This window comes from Giraffa tippelskirchi, chromosome 1 (assembly GCF_054371585.1).
Source record: "Giraffa tippelskirchi isolate mGirTip1 chromosome 1, T2T-mGirTip1v1.2.pri, whole genome shotgun sequence".
Taxonomy (NCBI): domain Eukaryota; kingdom Metazoa; phylum Chordata; class Mammalia; order Artiodactyla; family Giraffidae; genus Giraffa; species Giraffa tippelskirchi.
The window spans coordinates 130,393,403-130,413,019 of NC_137275.1; the positions used below are offsets into that span (position 1 = coordinate 130,393,403).

The window sequence follows — 19,617 nt, forward strand, 5'->3', positions numbered from 1 at the left end:
AAAGATGGTATTTGATGATCAATTATTATTCTATATTGAATTTTGCAAATAAAAATGTCATCATTTGGTTTCTCTCTTGTATGTAAGTATCTATATCATGTCCTCAATTTTACCTCTTGACCACAAAGTCTAAAATGTTTTCCATCTAACCCTTTACAGAAAAACTCTGCCGACTCCTGAGCTCAGACAAAGGGACCGTGAAATCTTTATAAATTGCTTTGTCAATCGCAAACTCCTGACTGGAGCTCAAGTCTCTCTACAGATTATCTGGAATGAGAAAAGTAAAGTATCCTATCCCCAAAGAATCAGCAGTGATTTACTCAGAGCAGATTGGCAGTCCTTTGCTGAGGAGGAGCTAAGTGCTCTGTTGGTGAATTTCATGCTCCCTTTCAGGAATTCTGGAAAAGAGCAGAGAAGTGATGGTAGGGACAGCTTCCAATCTGGAACTCCACAGTCTACTCTTCATCCACTGGTTGGAAATCCTAATCAAAAAGATTCCCAGAGGAAGAAAATAAAGAATCAGCAGCCTAATCCAGTACTTAAAGCTTCTCATACTGATCTACATACTGGCCAAATTCCTTCCAAAATGCTTATCTATACTGGAAACATTTCTTTGAAAAATATGCATTCGTATTTTGAAATTATTTATCTGAAAGAAAAGGGCACAATACATTTAAAGGTCAAAATACCCATCTACATTACCATCTGGCTCTTAAATATCCAACAACAGTCAGCAGAGCAAGAGATAAACTTTAGCAGTATTTATTTCAATTGGTTTATGTAAATAAAACAACCAAATTATTTGGTTTCTGATACAGATACAAAATTAAGCTGAAAAAATTTAAGCATTGCATTCCAATCTATAGAATGTCCTAGGAAAATGAAAACTGAATTTAAGAGGGTATCTAGTAAGGTTAAATAAAAATGTGCTTTTGTGGGGAAAATGATGAAATGGTATTTTCTTGACTACTGATTTAAATTGGAATTCAAATCAATTTATTTAAAATCAGTTTCTCCTCGAGCAGAGACTAAGTCATAAGGAGGAGATAACACTCAATTATTCCAATAGGGCACATCCAGTTTGTGAATTATTCACAGCCCTGCGGTATGATATTACCAAGCACTGCAGCAAGACAGAAGGAACCCCCAAAAGTCTGCAAAGGAGCAGAAGTTCACTTAACCCTCTCAGAGATTCTATTTTTAGATATGTGGGAAGTTTATAAATATCCATAATGAGTTTAAAAAACTAACAAAAACCTCTTTACTCAACTGCTTTACCAGAAAGAAGCTTTTTCAAACTGAAGAAAAACAAAACTTAAAAAAAGATAATGGGTGTGCTTGGGCAAGTCATTTAATGAAGCTGGTTTCATCATCTGGTAAAATAAGAACATTAATATGCCCCCTACCCCATCACAAGGCTTTAAAGATTTTTCTCCAAGCACTGAAATTAAAATTAAATGAAAATTATTATCAAACATGTGTATATAATATATAAAATTTAAAAATTCTTCAGTGTAAGACTTTTTGAAAACTGCAAAAGCATTATATGAACAATGACTATCATTTTATAATACTCCAGAGAGCACTCCAGGAAAAAAAGAAACAAATGATCTGCTATAAGTACGTAAGATTGAAGTTAACATCTGTATTGGATATTTTAAGGCACCATGAAAAGATTTCTATAAAGTCATTTTATATGCAATTGTTTTGTCATTTAGTTGGTTTCACTACGTATTTCCAAAATAGTAACAGCATTTAACTTTCACTGTGTTCAGTTCTCTTATGTATTTCAAAAACTTCCACCCTACTGGGTTAAATTTGTTCTCTAAACTTTCACATATTCCCCCTCATTCATTCCACCTTCTTTAACAAACGACCTGCCACTCCTAATGTCCACATCATATCCTGTGAAATCACCAATTTCTTGGTGTGAAAATTCCTTCATTTACTCCAAATTTGTCTCATCTCTTACACCTTACTTCCTCTGTCTAAAATTCGACATCTTTGAAAAGAATGTATCCACTTTTCCACCCTTATAAGCTCTCACTCTCCTCATGATTTCTACTCCTCCAGTCTTATGGAATTAAAGTGAAGTGTAGGCTGATCTTTCTTTGATTCCACAGTTTACTTCCAAGATAAGCTACCACTCTACTTGTATCTAATCACTTAGATACACTCAGTAAGGCCTCTTCATGAAGTCACCCTTTTTAAAAGACATCTTAAAATAATAATCACCATCTAATCAGAGAAGTTCTTTCTGATCCTCAGAGCTAAAAGAGATCGTTTCCTCTTATAGCTAACTTAAACCATTTCAAATATATATACCAATATATTACATGTGAATCTGTATTACAGTAGTTCCTGATCTGGTCTTATCTCTACTAGCAAAGTCCTTGAGCACAAAGATTGTGTCTTATTCATTATGGAGTTTGCATATATTAGAGCTTAATTTGCTCCATAAATGAACAAATCTGTAGGTAAAGATAAAAGGTTGTAAAATGGAAAACCTGATGTAAATAATGTATTAAAAACAGGTCTAAATTCCCAATGTTAAATATGTTTAAGCTTCCCAAAACAGAATGGAGGAGAGTTATGTATACTAGCTCAAAATGGTAATGCTTTCTTTTCTGGAACAAAGGCTATTAAAGACTGAATGTTTAAAAGTTGCACGCTTTAAAATCTTTCACATTTTCTTAGTTGATATACACTACACATTCTTTAAGACCTCTTAAAAGTAGTCATCTATCTCAAGACTTTCAGAGGTGGAGCAATATCTACCAGTACAGAGTATTTCACTGGTGGAAAAACCTAACTACACACAAATTCTTTCACATACAAATAGGAAGCTGCTCCCTTTAATTTCTACTCATGGAGATAAGGCATAATTTAGAAGCTTACAAGATAACGTTAAAACAAAATCTACTCTGTATGTGTAAACAACATGGTAACTGAATACTACGTCCTATAGAACATAAATCCCTACCTACACAAGTAAATAATCTATGAAGCATACAGATAACCAACTCGGAATAATGTCTCAGAATCCTAGATAAAATACTAAACACTCATGAAATTTAGTATGTGGGTAGTCAGGAATAACACCTTTTATATGACAAATTAATTCTGATAAGCCTCATTTCAATTGTTATTTTATACATACACAGGAGGACAATACACTTTAATAGATATACACTATTAGCGGATATACATATACACCTATATATAAACATATATACTAATAGATGCATTTTAAAAATATTAACATGTAAAATCGGTCTTTATCCTAGCTCTTGGTTTTAAAGTCCTTCCTAAAATGTTATATTCAACAATTTGCTGACAATCCACATTCTAGTTTCCCTTTGATTTTTTCAAAACCCTGATCTATCCAAAAATGGAAAAAGTAGCAGTTACTTTCTTTCAAATTAATCAAATTTTACAAAAAAAATTCTCCTTTGTATACCTTGAAATTTTTAGGAGTTTGGTTTGTGGACCCAATGGATTATGAGACATGCAAGCTAAATCTTACAGTTGAGTGCTCTGGAGGCTGGGTAATGTTAGCATGAGAGAGGTGAACTACATGTGACCTATGTAGGAAAGGAAGCAGGAAGGCATTTAAGTATCCATTCTCCCTACCTAGAGTACAACCCTCTGTATCATCAGAGTGTGGAGTGGGCAAAGGGGAGTGGAGCCCTATGTGGGTGCAGGGTACTCAGAAAGATTCACTGCTCAAAACTCATTCTCTAACATTCGACCAAATAAAAATTCATTAGACTACCCAAGGGACTTACTTGAAGCGACAAATATCACTTGGGGGGAGAGTGGAGGATAAGTATATTAAGGCTTTGACACTTTGTCTTGAGTTATATTAATGATCATTCCTAAAATTTTACTGGAATCTACACACATGAAAAATGTATTTACAGAGGCAACAGATACCAGTGACAGACACACTGGTAACAAAGACACGGGTTAGAATTGAGTTCTGCCACTTAAGTTTTCTTGGGTCGTTCTTTAATTTTTGTGTATCTCAGTATCTCTGCTCTACCGCACATATAGCATGGTTGTGGTAATTAAAAGTGAAACAGTCATGCAGTACACTTCTCCCTCAAACCTGAGGACTGAGGTTATTTGTAAACTTGAGAAAATTGAGAGATGGGCACAAAGGACGAGTGAAGGTGTGGGTGAGGGTGCAACGGCAGAGGACCGCGGAGCGCCAGAGGACCAGTGAGACCGCTGGAGGAGTAGAGGGCAGCACAGGAGCAGTTTAAGAAAGAAGTCATAAAATATCCTACCTAGGCAACAAGGAGCAGTATGTAAGTTAAGTACTGGTAGCAATTACAAACACACACACACACACATATATCTAATGATGAAACTTGAATGTGTGTACTTGCTGGATTTAACCACAAACCCTGTTGTCAAGCTTTTAGACCATTATACTCAAGTTTTAGACTCTGGACAATCCTCTAGAGACTTTTGTTAAAAACAAACTTTTCCCAAACTTCCCATTATTCTAAAACACATCTGGGAATTAACTAATGCTTTTAAAGTTCACTAAAACTGATTAATTATAGCAACAACAACAACAAAAAGGCTAGCATCCTAACAAATTTTATTGTTGATACCCACTCTGCTTAGGATAATTAAAAACTAACCTTGTTACATGTTAACTATTAAAGTAACTTCCGTTTGCCCAAATGATCCTCTCTCTCAATCTTGACAGTGATGTAGATGTTAAATTCAAAATGAACATAAACTTCGGCCAGCTGTTTAAGCAAGGAAAAGGAATGAAAAGCCACACACTGATGTTTTATACTTTTAAGTTTTACAAAGCTTAAATAACAGGTCCTGTAGGTGCTCTATGAAACCATTCATTACAACAATTACATTGGAATCTAGATACAACAGTCCATTTAGCCCAGAATTCCCTATATGGCAGTTCCACCCTAAATGTAAATTCAGGACAGTTTGTTCAAAAGATTATTTTACCTCTGTGGTACTACAGACCTTTCAGATGGCAATATTAAGTCACCATTATACTATCTTAAACTCCTACAGTCTTATAGAAGAACTACAACTCATAATTATAGGTTAAAATTTTATTTCTGACATATTCCTGCTACAGTTTCTTTCATATAAACCACAACGAATCTATCTGCAGGCTCTTCTCCCTACTATAGCAGTGCTAATCTACCGAAAATAATGCTTTTATCTCTTTCCTACAGACCTCTAAAAAAAAATCCTTTAATTTCCACCATGTTAAACATAAAATCATGTACATGGAATTCACATCTCCCCCAAACCTGTACTGGCCTCCCAATATACTATTTTTATCACTATATATAGCCAATCTGCAGTTCTTAGAAGACTAAACATGTCTTGCCTTTTCTACCTGTTACTATTCCCTTAACTTTAAATAAACTTCCTATATTTTAAAACAGAAGCTATCCTTTAAAGTTTAGCTCAAATTCATTAATTCACTTGACACAATAAGCCCTTAACATGTGCCAAGGACAGTTCTAGATCCTGGAGACACAAGAATGGAAAACATAGCAGTGCTGCCCTCAAAGTGTCTCAGCTTCAGGGTGAAGCCCTTTAATCACCTCTGTTGAAACTGGACTTCTTCAGGGTTTCAAACTCAAGGTGCTTACACTTATCTTGTAATAGATGACATTAAATGTGTGTGTGTGGTGTGTGTGTGTGTGTGTGTGTGCGTGCACAGCATCTACTGCAAAAATCAGACTTCAGTTTCTTATGAATAGAAACCATGTCTATTTTTCTTAAGAACACTGCTTTTTAAATAATAGATGCTCAAAATTAGTTTGTCAATTAGCGTGTTGGAGGGAAAAATTAAGAGTATACATATTATTACAAAACATCCTACCTCTCAGAGAAAGTACTTACAATGCGTTTCAGGCTTACAATGTATTTGTTAGCAATTCATAAAATTCAGATGTTAGAAATTAGAGCCATAAAGAGAAGGCTAACCTTTGCTTAGATAACAGAATGGAAAAGACTTATAAAGCAGCAAAGAGAAAGGACTTAGGTAGAGAAAAAAATTTTTGAATTAAAAACATAAAAATTTTAATTTTTTTCTTTATCACCAAAGGGGAAGAGGGAAGTCACAGTTCTTATATGTAAAGAGCTGAAATACAGCTTTATTATTCAAAATCAGTCTAAGCACACAGATATTTGGAGGACTCTAAATAAGAAAGAAACTAACCTCATTAATTCCTCCACTTTATCATCTACATCTAGGTCCTCTTCTGAGGCTTCAAAACTGTATGACCTCTGACCCATGCTGTTGGCATGGTAGCGAGTTGGTGACATCTTCCCATTGGACGTGGATAATCGCTCGTTATTCTCCCTCCCGTTCTGATTGGTAGTACAAGGCTGTGGGGAGGTGTCGTAACTATTGCTAGGTGACGGGGACATGCCCGAATGCTGGGTCTGCGTGGAAGCTGTAGCTGTAGAGGAAGATGCTGGAACATTGTTGGTACTATTCCCATATGAACTTCCTCCATAGCTGGACCTTCTTCCAAACTTGTCGCTATGCTCTTGATCAAGGCGGTCCAGAGTTTCCAAGGCATGGAGAATTTCATGTTTAGTCATTCCAGTACGCCGGAGGCGCTGGAGCAGATCTATCTGCTCTATGGTAAATCTGGGTTCATCTGTATAGTGAGACATGGTTTCCAGCAAACTAAAAAAAATAAAATAAAATAGTCCCTTTATTTATAATATCTACCAAAGAAGGTATCGTTATGTATTGAGAATGAACACAGACAAAATATTTCTCTATCAACGTCTTTACTGAAAATGACTAAGACATGATTAAGGGTAATATTTTGTTTTATAGGCAAAACTGACCTAGGAATTCTGTAACTTTTATTTGGCATAGACAAAAACAATTTGGTAAGCTTAGCCCAAGCAAATAACTAACAACTAGCAAAAATATTTAAATGGAAACGTGAGAGTGGCACATAAAAAAACTTAATAAGCACCATTTCACCCACCACTTTGCAATTTCATGAGTTATTTCATCTCTGTAATGTACTCTCTATATATAGTTATCTCAAGAAATAGATCTCGAGTGGTTGTGTCCACACTGAACTATTCATTTTTCGTAGGAAATTGCTTCCATATTATGCTTCCTTTAACTAACACAAGGTACTGCAGTGCACCAGAAAATACCTCAGAGTCGATGACAATATTAAGTTTAAGGGAATTGTCAAATATCATGAAAATTCTCACCATTCGAATTCCTTTCTTATAAAACTTGACTTTCATACTGGAGATTCTTTTAAGTGGGAATTTCTTCTATTTTTATCGTTCCAGTGCTGCATGGCATGCAGCAGGCCCTCAGTAAGTGTTTGCTGATGAAAATAAATGTCAAAGAACTTTCTCATCCCTTCCAGGTGAACTTCTACTCTGAGTCAGTTCTCCTAAGCTCTTGGAGATCAGTTTTTCTATCCCTCCATAAGAGGCTTCCCTGGTGGCTCAGAGGGCAAAGAGTCTGTCTGCAATGCAGGGGACCTGGGTTCAATCCCTGGGTGAGGAAGATCGCTTGGAGAAGGGAATGGCAACTTACTCCAGTATTCTTGCCTGGAGAATTCCATGGACAGAGGAGTTTGGTGGGCTACAGTCCATGGGGTCACATAGAGTCGGACATGATTGACTGACTGACACACACACACACATATCCCTCTATAAAAATTTATTGAATATTCACTCTAGGCCAGCACTGGGCAAGAATTTCATGTCATACAATCTCAGTTCCTCACAACAACACTCTATGGTAAATTTTTTTTTTTTTAGTACTACACTGACTGTTGAGGAAACTAAGGCTCACAATGTTTTTGTATCTTGGAAAAAGTCTCATTAAGACGTAGGAAAAAAGATTTAAACCTAGATCTTACTGACTCCAAAAGCATGCATATATGGCAGAAATTACTGGAATTAAATGATATGGGACACAGGCTTTTGTCCTTTTTTAAGTTTCCAGTTTAAACCACTTAGACAAAACCACTCCACTGAGGGACTAGGGGTTTTACTAACAGCTTTTTTTAATATTTAAAATCTTTAGTCCATATAGAATTTATATTTACTTAATGAGTGTGAAAGGATTTGAGCTTTATTTTTTCCCAAAAGGATAGTTCACTTGTCCAATATGCTTTATCGAGTAGTACATCTTTTCCTCTCTGGTCTGAAACACCAACTTTATCGTATACGAACACTCCACACAAATCTCTATCTACCTTTGGAGTGACTGTTTTGTCTTCCAAGTCCTTTTAAAAAAATAAGCAGGTAGAAATCTATAACTTTTACGTGAAGTCGTTCTAGTTTTAGAGATCAGCAAATTAAAAATAAAAACAGACATTCTGTGGGCCTCAAATGATGTGCTGCAGGTTGTTTGTGCCCATGGGCCACACTGTCTGCCTTCTACCTATTCACATTTTCTTTTGCTCTCTTCCAATATTCATTTATGACAAGCTATTCATCATAAAAATCCTGTTTTCATGATTATTACATTCTTTCCTGTTTTCTTCCTCCAAGATTTTATAATGAAAAATTTTAAACTCACAGAAAAGGTGAAAAAAAGCTGACAGTGAATGCCTATACACTAATCATCGAGATTTTTACCATTAATATTTTACTTGCTTTACCACATAATCTATCCATGCTCTATGCATCCATCCCTCTATTCATCTCATTTTTTGATGCATTTCAAAATCAGTTACAGACATCTGTACACCTCTTCTTAAATCCTTCCACACGTAGATCATTAACTAGAGTTCAGTATCTGTTCAGGTATTTTCTATTGAAGTAAAATTTACATAAAATAAAATATGCAAATCTTACATTTACCATTCTTTGAGTACTGAGAAGTACATCCACCTGTGAAATTAAATCCCTCGGAAGATACAGAATATTAGCATTACCCCAGGAAGTTCCCTAGTGCTCGTTCCCGGTCAGTCCCCATCCTCTCTCCTCAGAGGCGACCACTGCTCCGATTTTTTCTCACAATAGAGGTTAATTTTTTCTGTTCCAGAACCTCACACAAATGGAATTTCTATGTACTCTCTTGTGTAAGGCGTCTTTCAGTATAAAGTTTTTGAGATTCATCTATGATGTTGTATGCATCAGCAGTTTATGTCTTTTTATTGCTGAAGAGTACTTTATTGTAGGAATATACCACAGGTTTGTTTAGCTATTCTATTTCAGATGCTTGGAATGCCAATTACTAGCTATTCTAAAGCTCTGGCTATTACAATTGTACTCTACTAACTTCCTTGTCTGCTTCATATATCTGCCCCACTCCCTTGTCCCCAATCCATAATATATCATTGACTAGTTGGGTGAGAGAGAAAAAAATAAAACTTTCAACCAGAGTAATTCATTTATTTTTTCTCCTGACTGATGTCAACAGAAGAGTATATCTTGCTTAACAGAAATGCTCTACTATTAAAATAATATGCAGTATTGGCAATGTTTTGTTTCATGCTAGTTACGTTACACAGGTGCATACTATGTGAACATTCACCAAGTTATACATTACTGATTCGTACATTTTTCAGTAGGTATATTATATTCAAAATTTGTTGAAAAAGTTGTATAAACATTTTCTGAATGGCTTATAAGAGACTTGACACTATAGTTTTTATCTTAACCCTCAGCCCTTTGTGCTTCTTAGTGTTTAGTAACATAATGGTTCTTAATGCCACGAAGTTCTTTTTAAAAGTAGCTGCCAAATCCCCTTAGTAATCCAAATAATTTACCCTTTAACTTACTGATTTGGTAAATTCAGGTTTCTATATATTCTTTTCTCTTGAAAATGGAATTGTTCACTGCTAACTTTAGTCTTCAAGCTTTCAAAATATGTCATAAAATGACCTTATTTTATATATGAGATTTCAAGGACTGTTTTATTTTGCAGACAAAAGAAAAAAATCAACCATGATATTTTCCTATCCCATTTATATCAGAGCTAATAGTATTCTATATGTAACTCTTCAAACCTCTCTCTGTATGGGGCAGCACTCTGTATATTAGTATAAAACTAAAATGAATTACGTGAATTTAACCTGTTAACTGAAAAGTATCCACCATAAAGCTTATATCAGACCGACCAGAACTAAAGATTTCACAGTATCTAAAACAATGTATTTATGTCATTTCAGAGTCACTGACTATGGAAACCATTTTTTGCCATGCTGCATAGTTTGTGGGACCTTGGTTCCCTGATCAGGGATCAAACCCACGCCCTCTGCAGTGAAAGTGTGGAGTCCTAAAGGCTGAACCACCAGGGAATTCCCTACGGAAACCCATTTTAAAAGTGGTTAATTCAAAAGTCGTAAAAGAAGATAAAAGAAGGCACCTATTATTTTGTCTGCCCAGAATGTCTGTTTCCAACCACATGTTCTTGGAAAGGATGAAAGTGAAAAGTGGAAGTGTTAGTCGCTAAGTCGTGTCCAACTCTTTGCGACTCCATGAATTACACTCTGCCAGGCTCCTCTTCCATGGAATTCTCCAGGTAAGAATAATGGAGTGGTTCCCATTCCCTTCTCAAAGGAATCTTACCGACCCAGGGATTGAACTTGGGTTTGCTGCACTGCAGGCAAATCTTTACCATCCAAGCCACCAGGGAAGCCCTGCCACTCAAAATGCCCTACCTTCTGGCCAATAGTGTGGGCACACAAGGAAACAGCCTTGCTCTTCTCAAAATATTCAGGTTAAGAGTAGCAGGAAAATGGACAGTCACTGTAACTGTGGTCAGGTGCAAGATGTTAGTTTGGTATATTCCTCACCATGTAGAAGGAGTTAGTTTGTAGGAAAATAAGGCAGGCATAATAAGAAATGCAGGGCAAAGCAGAAAACTCTACAGTATTCACATCCCTTGCTGTAGTCATTCCTAAGCCCCTACTACATCCCTGCTCTTCTTCTTATATTGTTCTGTAACAGCATGAAAGTGAAAGTGTTAGTCACTCAGCCATGTCCGACTTTCTGTGACCCTACGGACTGTAGCCCACCAGGCTCCTCTGTCCATGGGATTCTCCAAACAAGAATACTGGAATGGGTTGCCATCCCCTTCTCCAGGGGACCTTCCTGACCCAGGGATTGAACCCAGGTCTTCTGCATTGAAGGTAGACTCTACCATCTGAGCCAACAGGGAAGCAGTTTAACTTCACACAGACTTCCCTTTATGCTTCACTTTGTTTAAATTAGATGTATGTGCCCTGCACCAAGAGAGGTCCCTAATACAAAGACATACCTAAAGTAAAAAGATCTACAATTGCTACAGCAAAATGTATGACTGCTCTAGAGCAGACTGGGATAATGAGCAGGATCAAATCATATATGTGACACTGAAGGCACAATATTTTATTGAGAAAACGCCAAGATGAGAAGCTCGCTTAGATACTGAGAACAATATTCCAATGTGCATTAACATAAACAAAGGCACACATCCTGTCATTTTCAAATTTTATTTCTTACAATTCACCTAGTTTAAGTACATCATCATGAGATTATGGCAATAATGACCTAGAAAGGTCATCTAAGTCCATGATATCAGCAATTCTTTCACAACAGAAAAAGATAACATGTAAAAACTGAATTAATTTTCCTACAGAACACAAGAACTGTTCACAGGATAAGGAACATCTTTCACTTTAAATTACTCATCTGAATGCAGACTCAGGCCAACAATAATTGAAAATGATGTGAGAAGAATTTCGACACTGTAATAACACAGACAATGTTCAAAGCATAAAAGAACAATTAAATTCAGGAATTATGGCTCAGTTCACAAAGTGACATTCCAAAATGCCATACTATTAAGACCATAATAGTAAACCCTTTTTACAATTAATTTTATCTCTACCTGTATATGTAAACCCTTCTTGAATAAGTCTTGAGGTTCAGAACAAACTTTAACTAAATCCTAGAAACATGTAGAGGAAAGAAGGTTAAAGCATTCACAAATGCCTAATCTTGAAATCCTATGTGCAAAAATGACACGATCACCTTACTTATAAAGCATCAACAGCTAATAATATTTTATTGGATAACAGTATTTTTTTGAGCTGGACTCTGCTGTCTTCATCTTTTTATCTAGAATGACTAGGCAAAATATGGTACAGTCATATATTAGTTTTGTTTGTCATTCATGGTATTTATTCCATGATGATTTAACACATTATAGAGTCAATCATAATATTAACCAACTAAAGACATACTAAAGGCTCTTCGTACTATTTATGGCACATTACTCTCACATTTATTACCATCAAAGGAATGGCTGTTTTAAAGTAAGAAAATGACAAGAGTAAGTATGAAATGAAGATTTGCTGGGGACTAAGCTTATAATATGGAAAAGTGATTCTGTAATTCAAACCAATGGGAGAACTGACTAACTCAAAAGAACAGAGGCTAAAACTATAGGTAAGAGCATACAAATGTTCTTTTCAAAATATATAGATTTTGAGAAAAATAAGATTATATTCAATTTATAATCACACTTTAGTATTTCTTAAATTACCACTAATTAAGGTTGAGATTTTTAAATAATAGCCATCTATATGCAATGGGGAAAATAAAATCCAAGTAAAAACATGAAAGTCTGTAGAGGGAGATATAAATTAGGTGTGGAATTAGAGAATAGGAGACAATTTAGACAAAAATAATTCAACTAACATTTACTGAGATTTCCCCGGTGCCTCAATGGTAAAGAATTTGCCTGCCTATGTAGGAGACGCAGGTTCGATCCCTGGGTCAGGAAGGTTCCCTGGAGAAGGAAATGGCAAGCCACTCCAGTATTCTTGCCAGGATAATCCCATGGACAGAGGGGCCTGGCGGACTACAGTCCATGGGGTTGCAAAGAGTCAGACATGATTTAGGGACTAAACAACAACATTTACTGAGTAACCTCTATGTGTCAGACTACGTACAACATAAAAAGGATGCAATAAGGCACAAATAAGGCAAAAAAAAAAAAAAGGGCAAAATAAGGTTAAAAAAAAAAAAAGCCTCACAATGCTTACATTCTAATGGCTATGGAGAACAGCCATTAATGAATAAACTGTACTTTTTAAAACAGGGAAAATTAGGCCCAAAGCAACAGAGTATCATCCCTTTCCCAAGTATACACAGCTACTTAGCAGCATCTCAGGCCACAGTTCACGCCACCTAGTCTATTCCAGAAACTTTCTGATATACTATAAAGTCAACAAGAGAAGAAAAATGTTTAACAAAAACACCTAAGTAACAAGGAAAATCTATCATTATTCTGCTTACTGGATTACAGAACTGACAACCAAAACAGAAGGAATTTAATTGAAATGTAGACTGAACTGAATTTTTAAAAAATGCTTATGTTAAAGATGCACTTAATGAGCTAATAGGTACTTTATCGTCTCTAATATCTGAAATTCCCAGAATACTTTTGTATTTAATATGTTACAGCTGATATCCTAGCACAAAAAAACTGTCAACATAATCAGTTCAGTTCAGTCATTCAGTCGTGTCCGACTCTTTGCGACCCCATGACTTGCAGCACGCCAGGCCTCTCTGTCCATCACCAACTCCCGGAGTCTACCCAAACCCATGTCCATCGAGTCAGTGATGCCATCCAACCATCTCATTCTCTGTCATCCCCTTCTCCTCCCGCCCCCAATCCTACCCAGCATTAGGGTCTTTTCCAATGAGTCAACCCTTCGCATGAGGTGGCCAAAGTATTGGAGTTTCAGCTTCAACATCAGACCTTCCAATGAACACCCAGGACTGATCTCTTTTAGGATGGATTGATTGGATCTCCTTGTAGTCCAATGGACTCTCAAGAGTCTTCTCCAACACCATAGTTCAAAAGCATCAATTCTGCGGCGCTCAGCTTTCTTCACCGTCCAACTCTCACATCCATACATGACCACTGGAAAAACCATAGCCTTGACTAGACGGACTTTTGTTGACAAAGTAATGTCTCTGCTTTTAAATATGCTATCTAGGTTGGCCATAACCTTCCTTCCAAGGAGTAAGTGTCTTTTAATTTCATGGCTGCAGTCAACATAATACCACCATCCAATTTGTATTTTTTGCCAGACTCCAAAGAAAGGCTACCAACTGCATTAGCTAATAGGCTTAACTAGGCTTATTATCCCCAGCAGGTAAAGAAAATGGCTATGGTGCTTAGGAGTTTGCATACAAAAGGCAGCACTAAAGTAACATTCTACCAATATTCTGCTTGTCACAAGGAATTTAATACTTGCCATCTATTTCACAAATTTCTAAGCTATTAAAATCTATGCTAGACTTCAAAGTTGAAAACAGAAATGGTAAAAGACAAAGGTGATAAAGATCTGAAAATTCATTTCTTACCACATAACTATGAAAAAATTATTTCAACTCTACAAACGCCTGTATCACTTCTGTACTATAATGTAATGATTTCTTAACTTTATTAAAACAATAGAGAAGATAAAAATTAAGACAAGAACTAGATACTCACACCACTGGAAAGGAACTGAGCATACTTTACATGAGGTGAATCAATATCCTTGCTAGAGATGATCAGCGTTATTTATCATTCTGTACAAAAAAAAGACAGAAAATTCAGAAATACTTTTAAATCAAATACTGAACAAAAATTTTAATTGTATAATTTAAGGATTAACAGTTAACATCAGATAATCAGGTTTTTAAAAATTACTTTCTATTTTTCAAATGACACATTTGTTTGAAGGAACATTTTAAACATAGAAAAATACTTTTTAAAGCTTTCAAATTACTCACTTGGAAAAATGAAAATCATCCCTAAAGTTTATCTGCTACCAGATACCACCCAAAGAAACAGATTTAAACATGAAATGGAATATATATACACACACAATATCGTGACATTCAGGATAACTTGTTGATAATAACTCCAGTGCACTTATGTAGAATCCTATACACAAAAAACATACCAAAGCATCACCGAAGCTAACAGTCTTAACTGGGGGGTAAAACCTGGGGTGTAGTTCCAAGTCTATTTATTTTGTTGTTGTTTAGTTGCTAAGTCACATCCGACTATTTGTGACCCCACAGACTGTAGCCTACCAGGATCCTCTACCCATGGGATTTCCCAGGCAAGAATATTGGAGTGGGTTGTCATTTCCTTCTCTAGGCTATCTTCCTGACCCAGGGATCAAACTGACATCTCCTGCACTGGCACTGCGTCTTTACCACTGAGCCACCAGGGAAGCCCATTATTTATTTTACTGCTAGCCAAATCTTACAGTGACTTACTTTCCCTGAGTCTCAATTCCACATGCATAAAACAGAGGTAATAGGTAACTACTTCAAAAAGCTACAAGAATTTAAAATATTTTTATAATGGTGGTGATGAAGTACTTCACAATCAAGTAGCAGGGGCTTTTACTACTAACTTTAAAAAGACACCAATAATGGTGTCCATTCCTGAACAGGCTTATGTTCATAATGGAGTGAGTTTAGTACTTCTATCTTCTGATTAGAATTCTACTGCTTTATTCAGCGTTCAGACGCTGTGACCCCGTTCAATTCAGACATAGATCTTAACAAAAAATGAAATCTACTATTCACAGTTTAGGAGCTAAAGATCATGTATTACTGACTGTACTTATTAGCAGATTCAAACCACAATATATACAGGGAACTATTTCCATTAACTCCAAGTTAATATTATAAATTAGATGAAAGCCAAAAATGTTGATGTCAAAAACTCTCACATTAAAATACACATTCAGCACTGAATTATATTAAGCAAGACCAAAGTGTCTAACAGTGACTAATGATATATGTGAAATGTACACGGTAAAGTTAGAAACCTTTCACATTTGCATATTCTAAACTGTAGCTTTAATGAAGTTCCTGCCGTAGTTACTTTTCTTGCTGACGTGAGAAATACTGGTCCTAAATGGCAGATATAGGACACAAAGAAAGCCTCCTAAAAATACTGTTGACTGCATTTCCTAGACAAAACACCAACAACAAGCCACAACACTGATTATTGGTCAATATATATATTTTTTTTCACTCCTGCTCAAATTTAGTTAAAATATACTAAATACTAGCCCTGAAATAGAAACAAGGTCATAACATGAGTAAGATATGGTCCCAAGAGTGTAGGAGCTTATTAAACTATGGGGGGGTGGGTAGTAAAATAAAAATTACACACACACACATCTCCAATAAAAGGCATTAAGTGATAAGACTAAAAATAAAAAATTTATGAGCATAGCAATTTAGAAATTAATTGGTTACAGAGAACTGGGAAGACTTCTTTAAGTGAGATCTCAGCTGTTATTTGAAGTTTAGAATAAGACTTCCACCAAATCAAAGTGTGAAGGGAGGTTAGAATCAGTGGAAGAAAGAATCAGGAAGAGGAAACAATTTATAAAAGATTATGAAGGATGTTTAGGGACTAAGTAGACCTGTCTTGTTGGCTTTTAACATGTATGTATGAGGAACAGACAGGTAGAAAGGGAGAAATTCCACAGTCTATGGAAGGCTCATAAATGCCTTGCAGTATTTCTGATCTTAACTCTATAAATATGAGAATACCACCACAACTGAATCAGACAATCTAAGGGGTAAATCACCAAAGACTTTCATTTCACAGATGAGGAAACTGAGATTAAGACACTGATACAGACCTGTGTAAGTGCAAATCACTGAATTTATGTCATTTATATTCCAGACATAAATGGACTTAAAATAATACATAAAAATAATACATAAAAATAGCTGTGGTACATATACACAATGGAATATTACTCAGCCATTAAAAAAAATACATTTGAATCGGTTCTACTGAGATGGATGAAACTGGAGCCCATTATACAGAGTGAAGTAAGCCAGAAAGAAAAACAACAATATAGTATACTAATGCATATATATGGAATTTGAAAGATGGCAACGATAACCCTATATGCGAGACAGAATAAGAGACACAAATGCATAGAACAATTTTATGGACTCTGAGGGAAAAGGTGAGGGTGGGACGTTCTGGGAGAATAGCATTGAAACATGTATATTATCATATGTGAAACAGAACATCATTCCATGTTCGATGCATGAGACAAGGGCTCAGGGCCAGGGCAATGGGAAGACCCAGAGGGATGGGATGGGGAGGGAGGTGGGTGGGGGGTCCAGGAAGGGGAACACATGTAAACCCATGGCTGATTCATGTCAGTGTATGGCAAAAACTATTACAATATTGTAAAGTAATTAGCTCCCAACTAAAATAAATAAATTTATAAAAAAAAAAAATAATAATACATAAAAATAAAACATTCAAAGGACAGAAGACCAAGCAAGTTGCTGTGAGTTCTCTGCTCTCAGGTTCAATATCATAGAGCATTCCTAGCATAAGAGACAGATTTTTAAAATTGACAGATTAAAACTGTGTATTAAAATCACACCATTAGAATGGCGATAATTAAAAAAAAACAGAAAATAATAAGTATTGGCACAGATGTGGATAAAATAAAACCTTGTGTGCTCTGATGAAAAATGTAAAATGGGGGTACTGCTATGTAAAATAGTATGGTGGTTTCTTAAAAAATTTAAACAGAATTATCAGAAGATCTGTAACTTCAATTCCAAGTATATACACAGAAATGAAAGCGGGGACTTGAAAATATATTCGTACACCCAAGTTCATAGCAGCATAAGTCACAAAAGCCAAAAGGTGGAAACAAATATCTATCAACGGATGAATGGCTAAGCAAAATGTGATACATGCATATAAGGGAATATTATTCTGCCTTAAAAAAGAAGGAAATTCTGACATGCTAACATCGATCAACCTCAAAGGCATTACACTAAGTGAAAGAAGCCAGTCACAAAAGGTCAAATACTGTATAATTTCACTTTTACAAGATATTTACAGTCTTCAAACTCAGAGGCAGAAAGTAGAATGGTTCTTAAAAGGGGCTGGGGAAGGAGGAGTTACTGTTTAATGGTGCAAGTTTTAGTTTGGGAAGATGAGAAAAAGTTCTGGAGATGGATGACAGCGATGGTTGTACAACAATGTTTATTGTACTTAGTGACATGAACTGTTAGCTTTAAAATTGTTAAAATGGTAAATTTTATACTATGTATGCTTTATTACTGCAAAAAGGAGAGTGTTATAATAAAAGAAAACACATATTAAAAGGTATCAGGGATAAAAGTTTATGGATGATGGATCATATTTAAGCACCTAGCTATAAAAAGCAAGTAATTTATAAAAGATAAAAAAATCACCTACTTATTGGACTTCTCATCTATTATACTTAAAAGAGAAAGAGCTGAATAACATTCACAGATGACTGAGAGAAGAGAATTCTGTACCAACAAAGCTTACATTTTGATATAAGAAAAACACTGCAAATATGCAAGAGTTCAGAGAGTATTTTCTCAGTTACCTCAACTGAGACACATAATATAAAAAAATGAAGAAAAATGTGCAAAAATATTTTTACTTATAAACTACAAGTTGAACTAGATAATCTTTGGATCAAAGAAATCAAAATCTTTATTTTATCTGAAATGGTTTTAGTGTTCTGCTACATATGACATGCAATAAATATATATTACATATATGTGTGTGTTTTTCCATATAGAGAAATCTGATCTGTGGAAGAGATCCAGTAATGGTGGTTACTGTAAGTACAGGATGAGACTGGACAGATTCACGAAAGGGTAGGAAGGGGACTGTTCTCAGAGAACTGTATCATTTTAACCATATGAATATTATTGCTCAGTCAATAAATCAAATTAATAAAAATAGGAATTAAGAGCAGGAGCCCACTGAACCCTTTGTAATTCAACACTAACTTGAAGATTATAGCAAACTAATAAGACATAAGAATGAATTAACTGGAATAAATATTGGAATGAAAGAGAAATATATATGTTTTTGCTAATGATCTAAAGGAATACCTAAAAAATGTAAGCTATTCTAGTAAATAAAAGCTGAAGTTTTCTGTTAAGAAGTATAACACAACACTTTAATTAAAAAAATTTTCCCTAGTTTAGCAGGAGTCACCTAGAAAAATAGGAAAAAAAATACACCAATCATACTAGTAACATTTTCCCAATACTTACAAACAGCTGTATTGAGAAAAAGGCACCCCCCACAATTGAAGTTTAAAAATAGGAACTTAAAATTAGAAAAAAAAGAAGTCCAAGAACCTCCAAGAAAATCAAACAAAAGGAGAAAACCAGAAGTGGACGTCACTGGCCAGACAACAGAATAAACACAAAAGACACTAAACAAATCAATAGGACACTGGCATGGGAACAGGAAGACAGATTAGTGGAAGAAAATAAAGAACTTAAGGATCCCAGAATATATAAGAAAATACACAAGCCAAAGGCTTTATTTCAACAAGCTAGGATAACTTATTATCTAGCAAAAATTTAGATCTTTATCTTACATTATATATAAAAATTTAAATTCTAGGTGCAATAGACACAAATCTAAAAAACTCAAGAGACACATTCCACAACAAAATTTAGAAGATGATATGTCTTTTAAGTATTCTTAACAAAGAGAAGAAACTTTAAAAGGTATTTCTTACTACAAAAAAATCATAAAGTAAAGAATTTTTAAAAAGA

The 19,617-nt window shown here is 35.3% G+C and overlaps 1 protein-coding gene across 50 annotated transcripts in view; it reads right to left on the reverse strand.

Moving 5' to 3' along the window:
- Positions 1-19,617, reverse strand: part of HMBOX1 (homeobox containing 1) — a 188,455-nt gene that overhangs the window by 99,786 nt on the left and 69,052 nt on the right. For 44 of the 50 annotated variants that reach the window (XM_081496557.1, XM_081496413.1, XM_081496691.1 and 41 more), the window contains 2 exons: positions 14,501-14,580; positions 6,224-6,700 (listed from right to left, as the gene is read on the reverse strand). In XM_081496557.1, the coding sequence (XP_081352683.1) occupies positions 6,224-6,700; positions 14,501-14,523 (500 nt within the window). In that variant the 5' untranslated portion in view covers positions 14,524-14,580. The remainder of the gene's footprint in view (positions 1-6,223; positions 6,701-14,500; positions 14,581-19,617) is intronic. The other 6 variants (XM_081496660.1, XM_081496749.1, XM_081496601.1 and 3 more) reach the window with 1 other exon arrangement.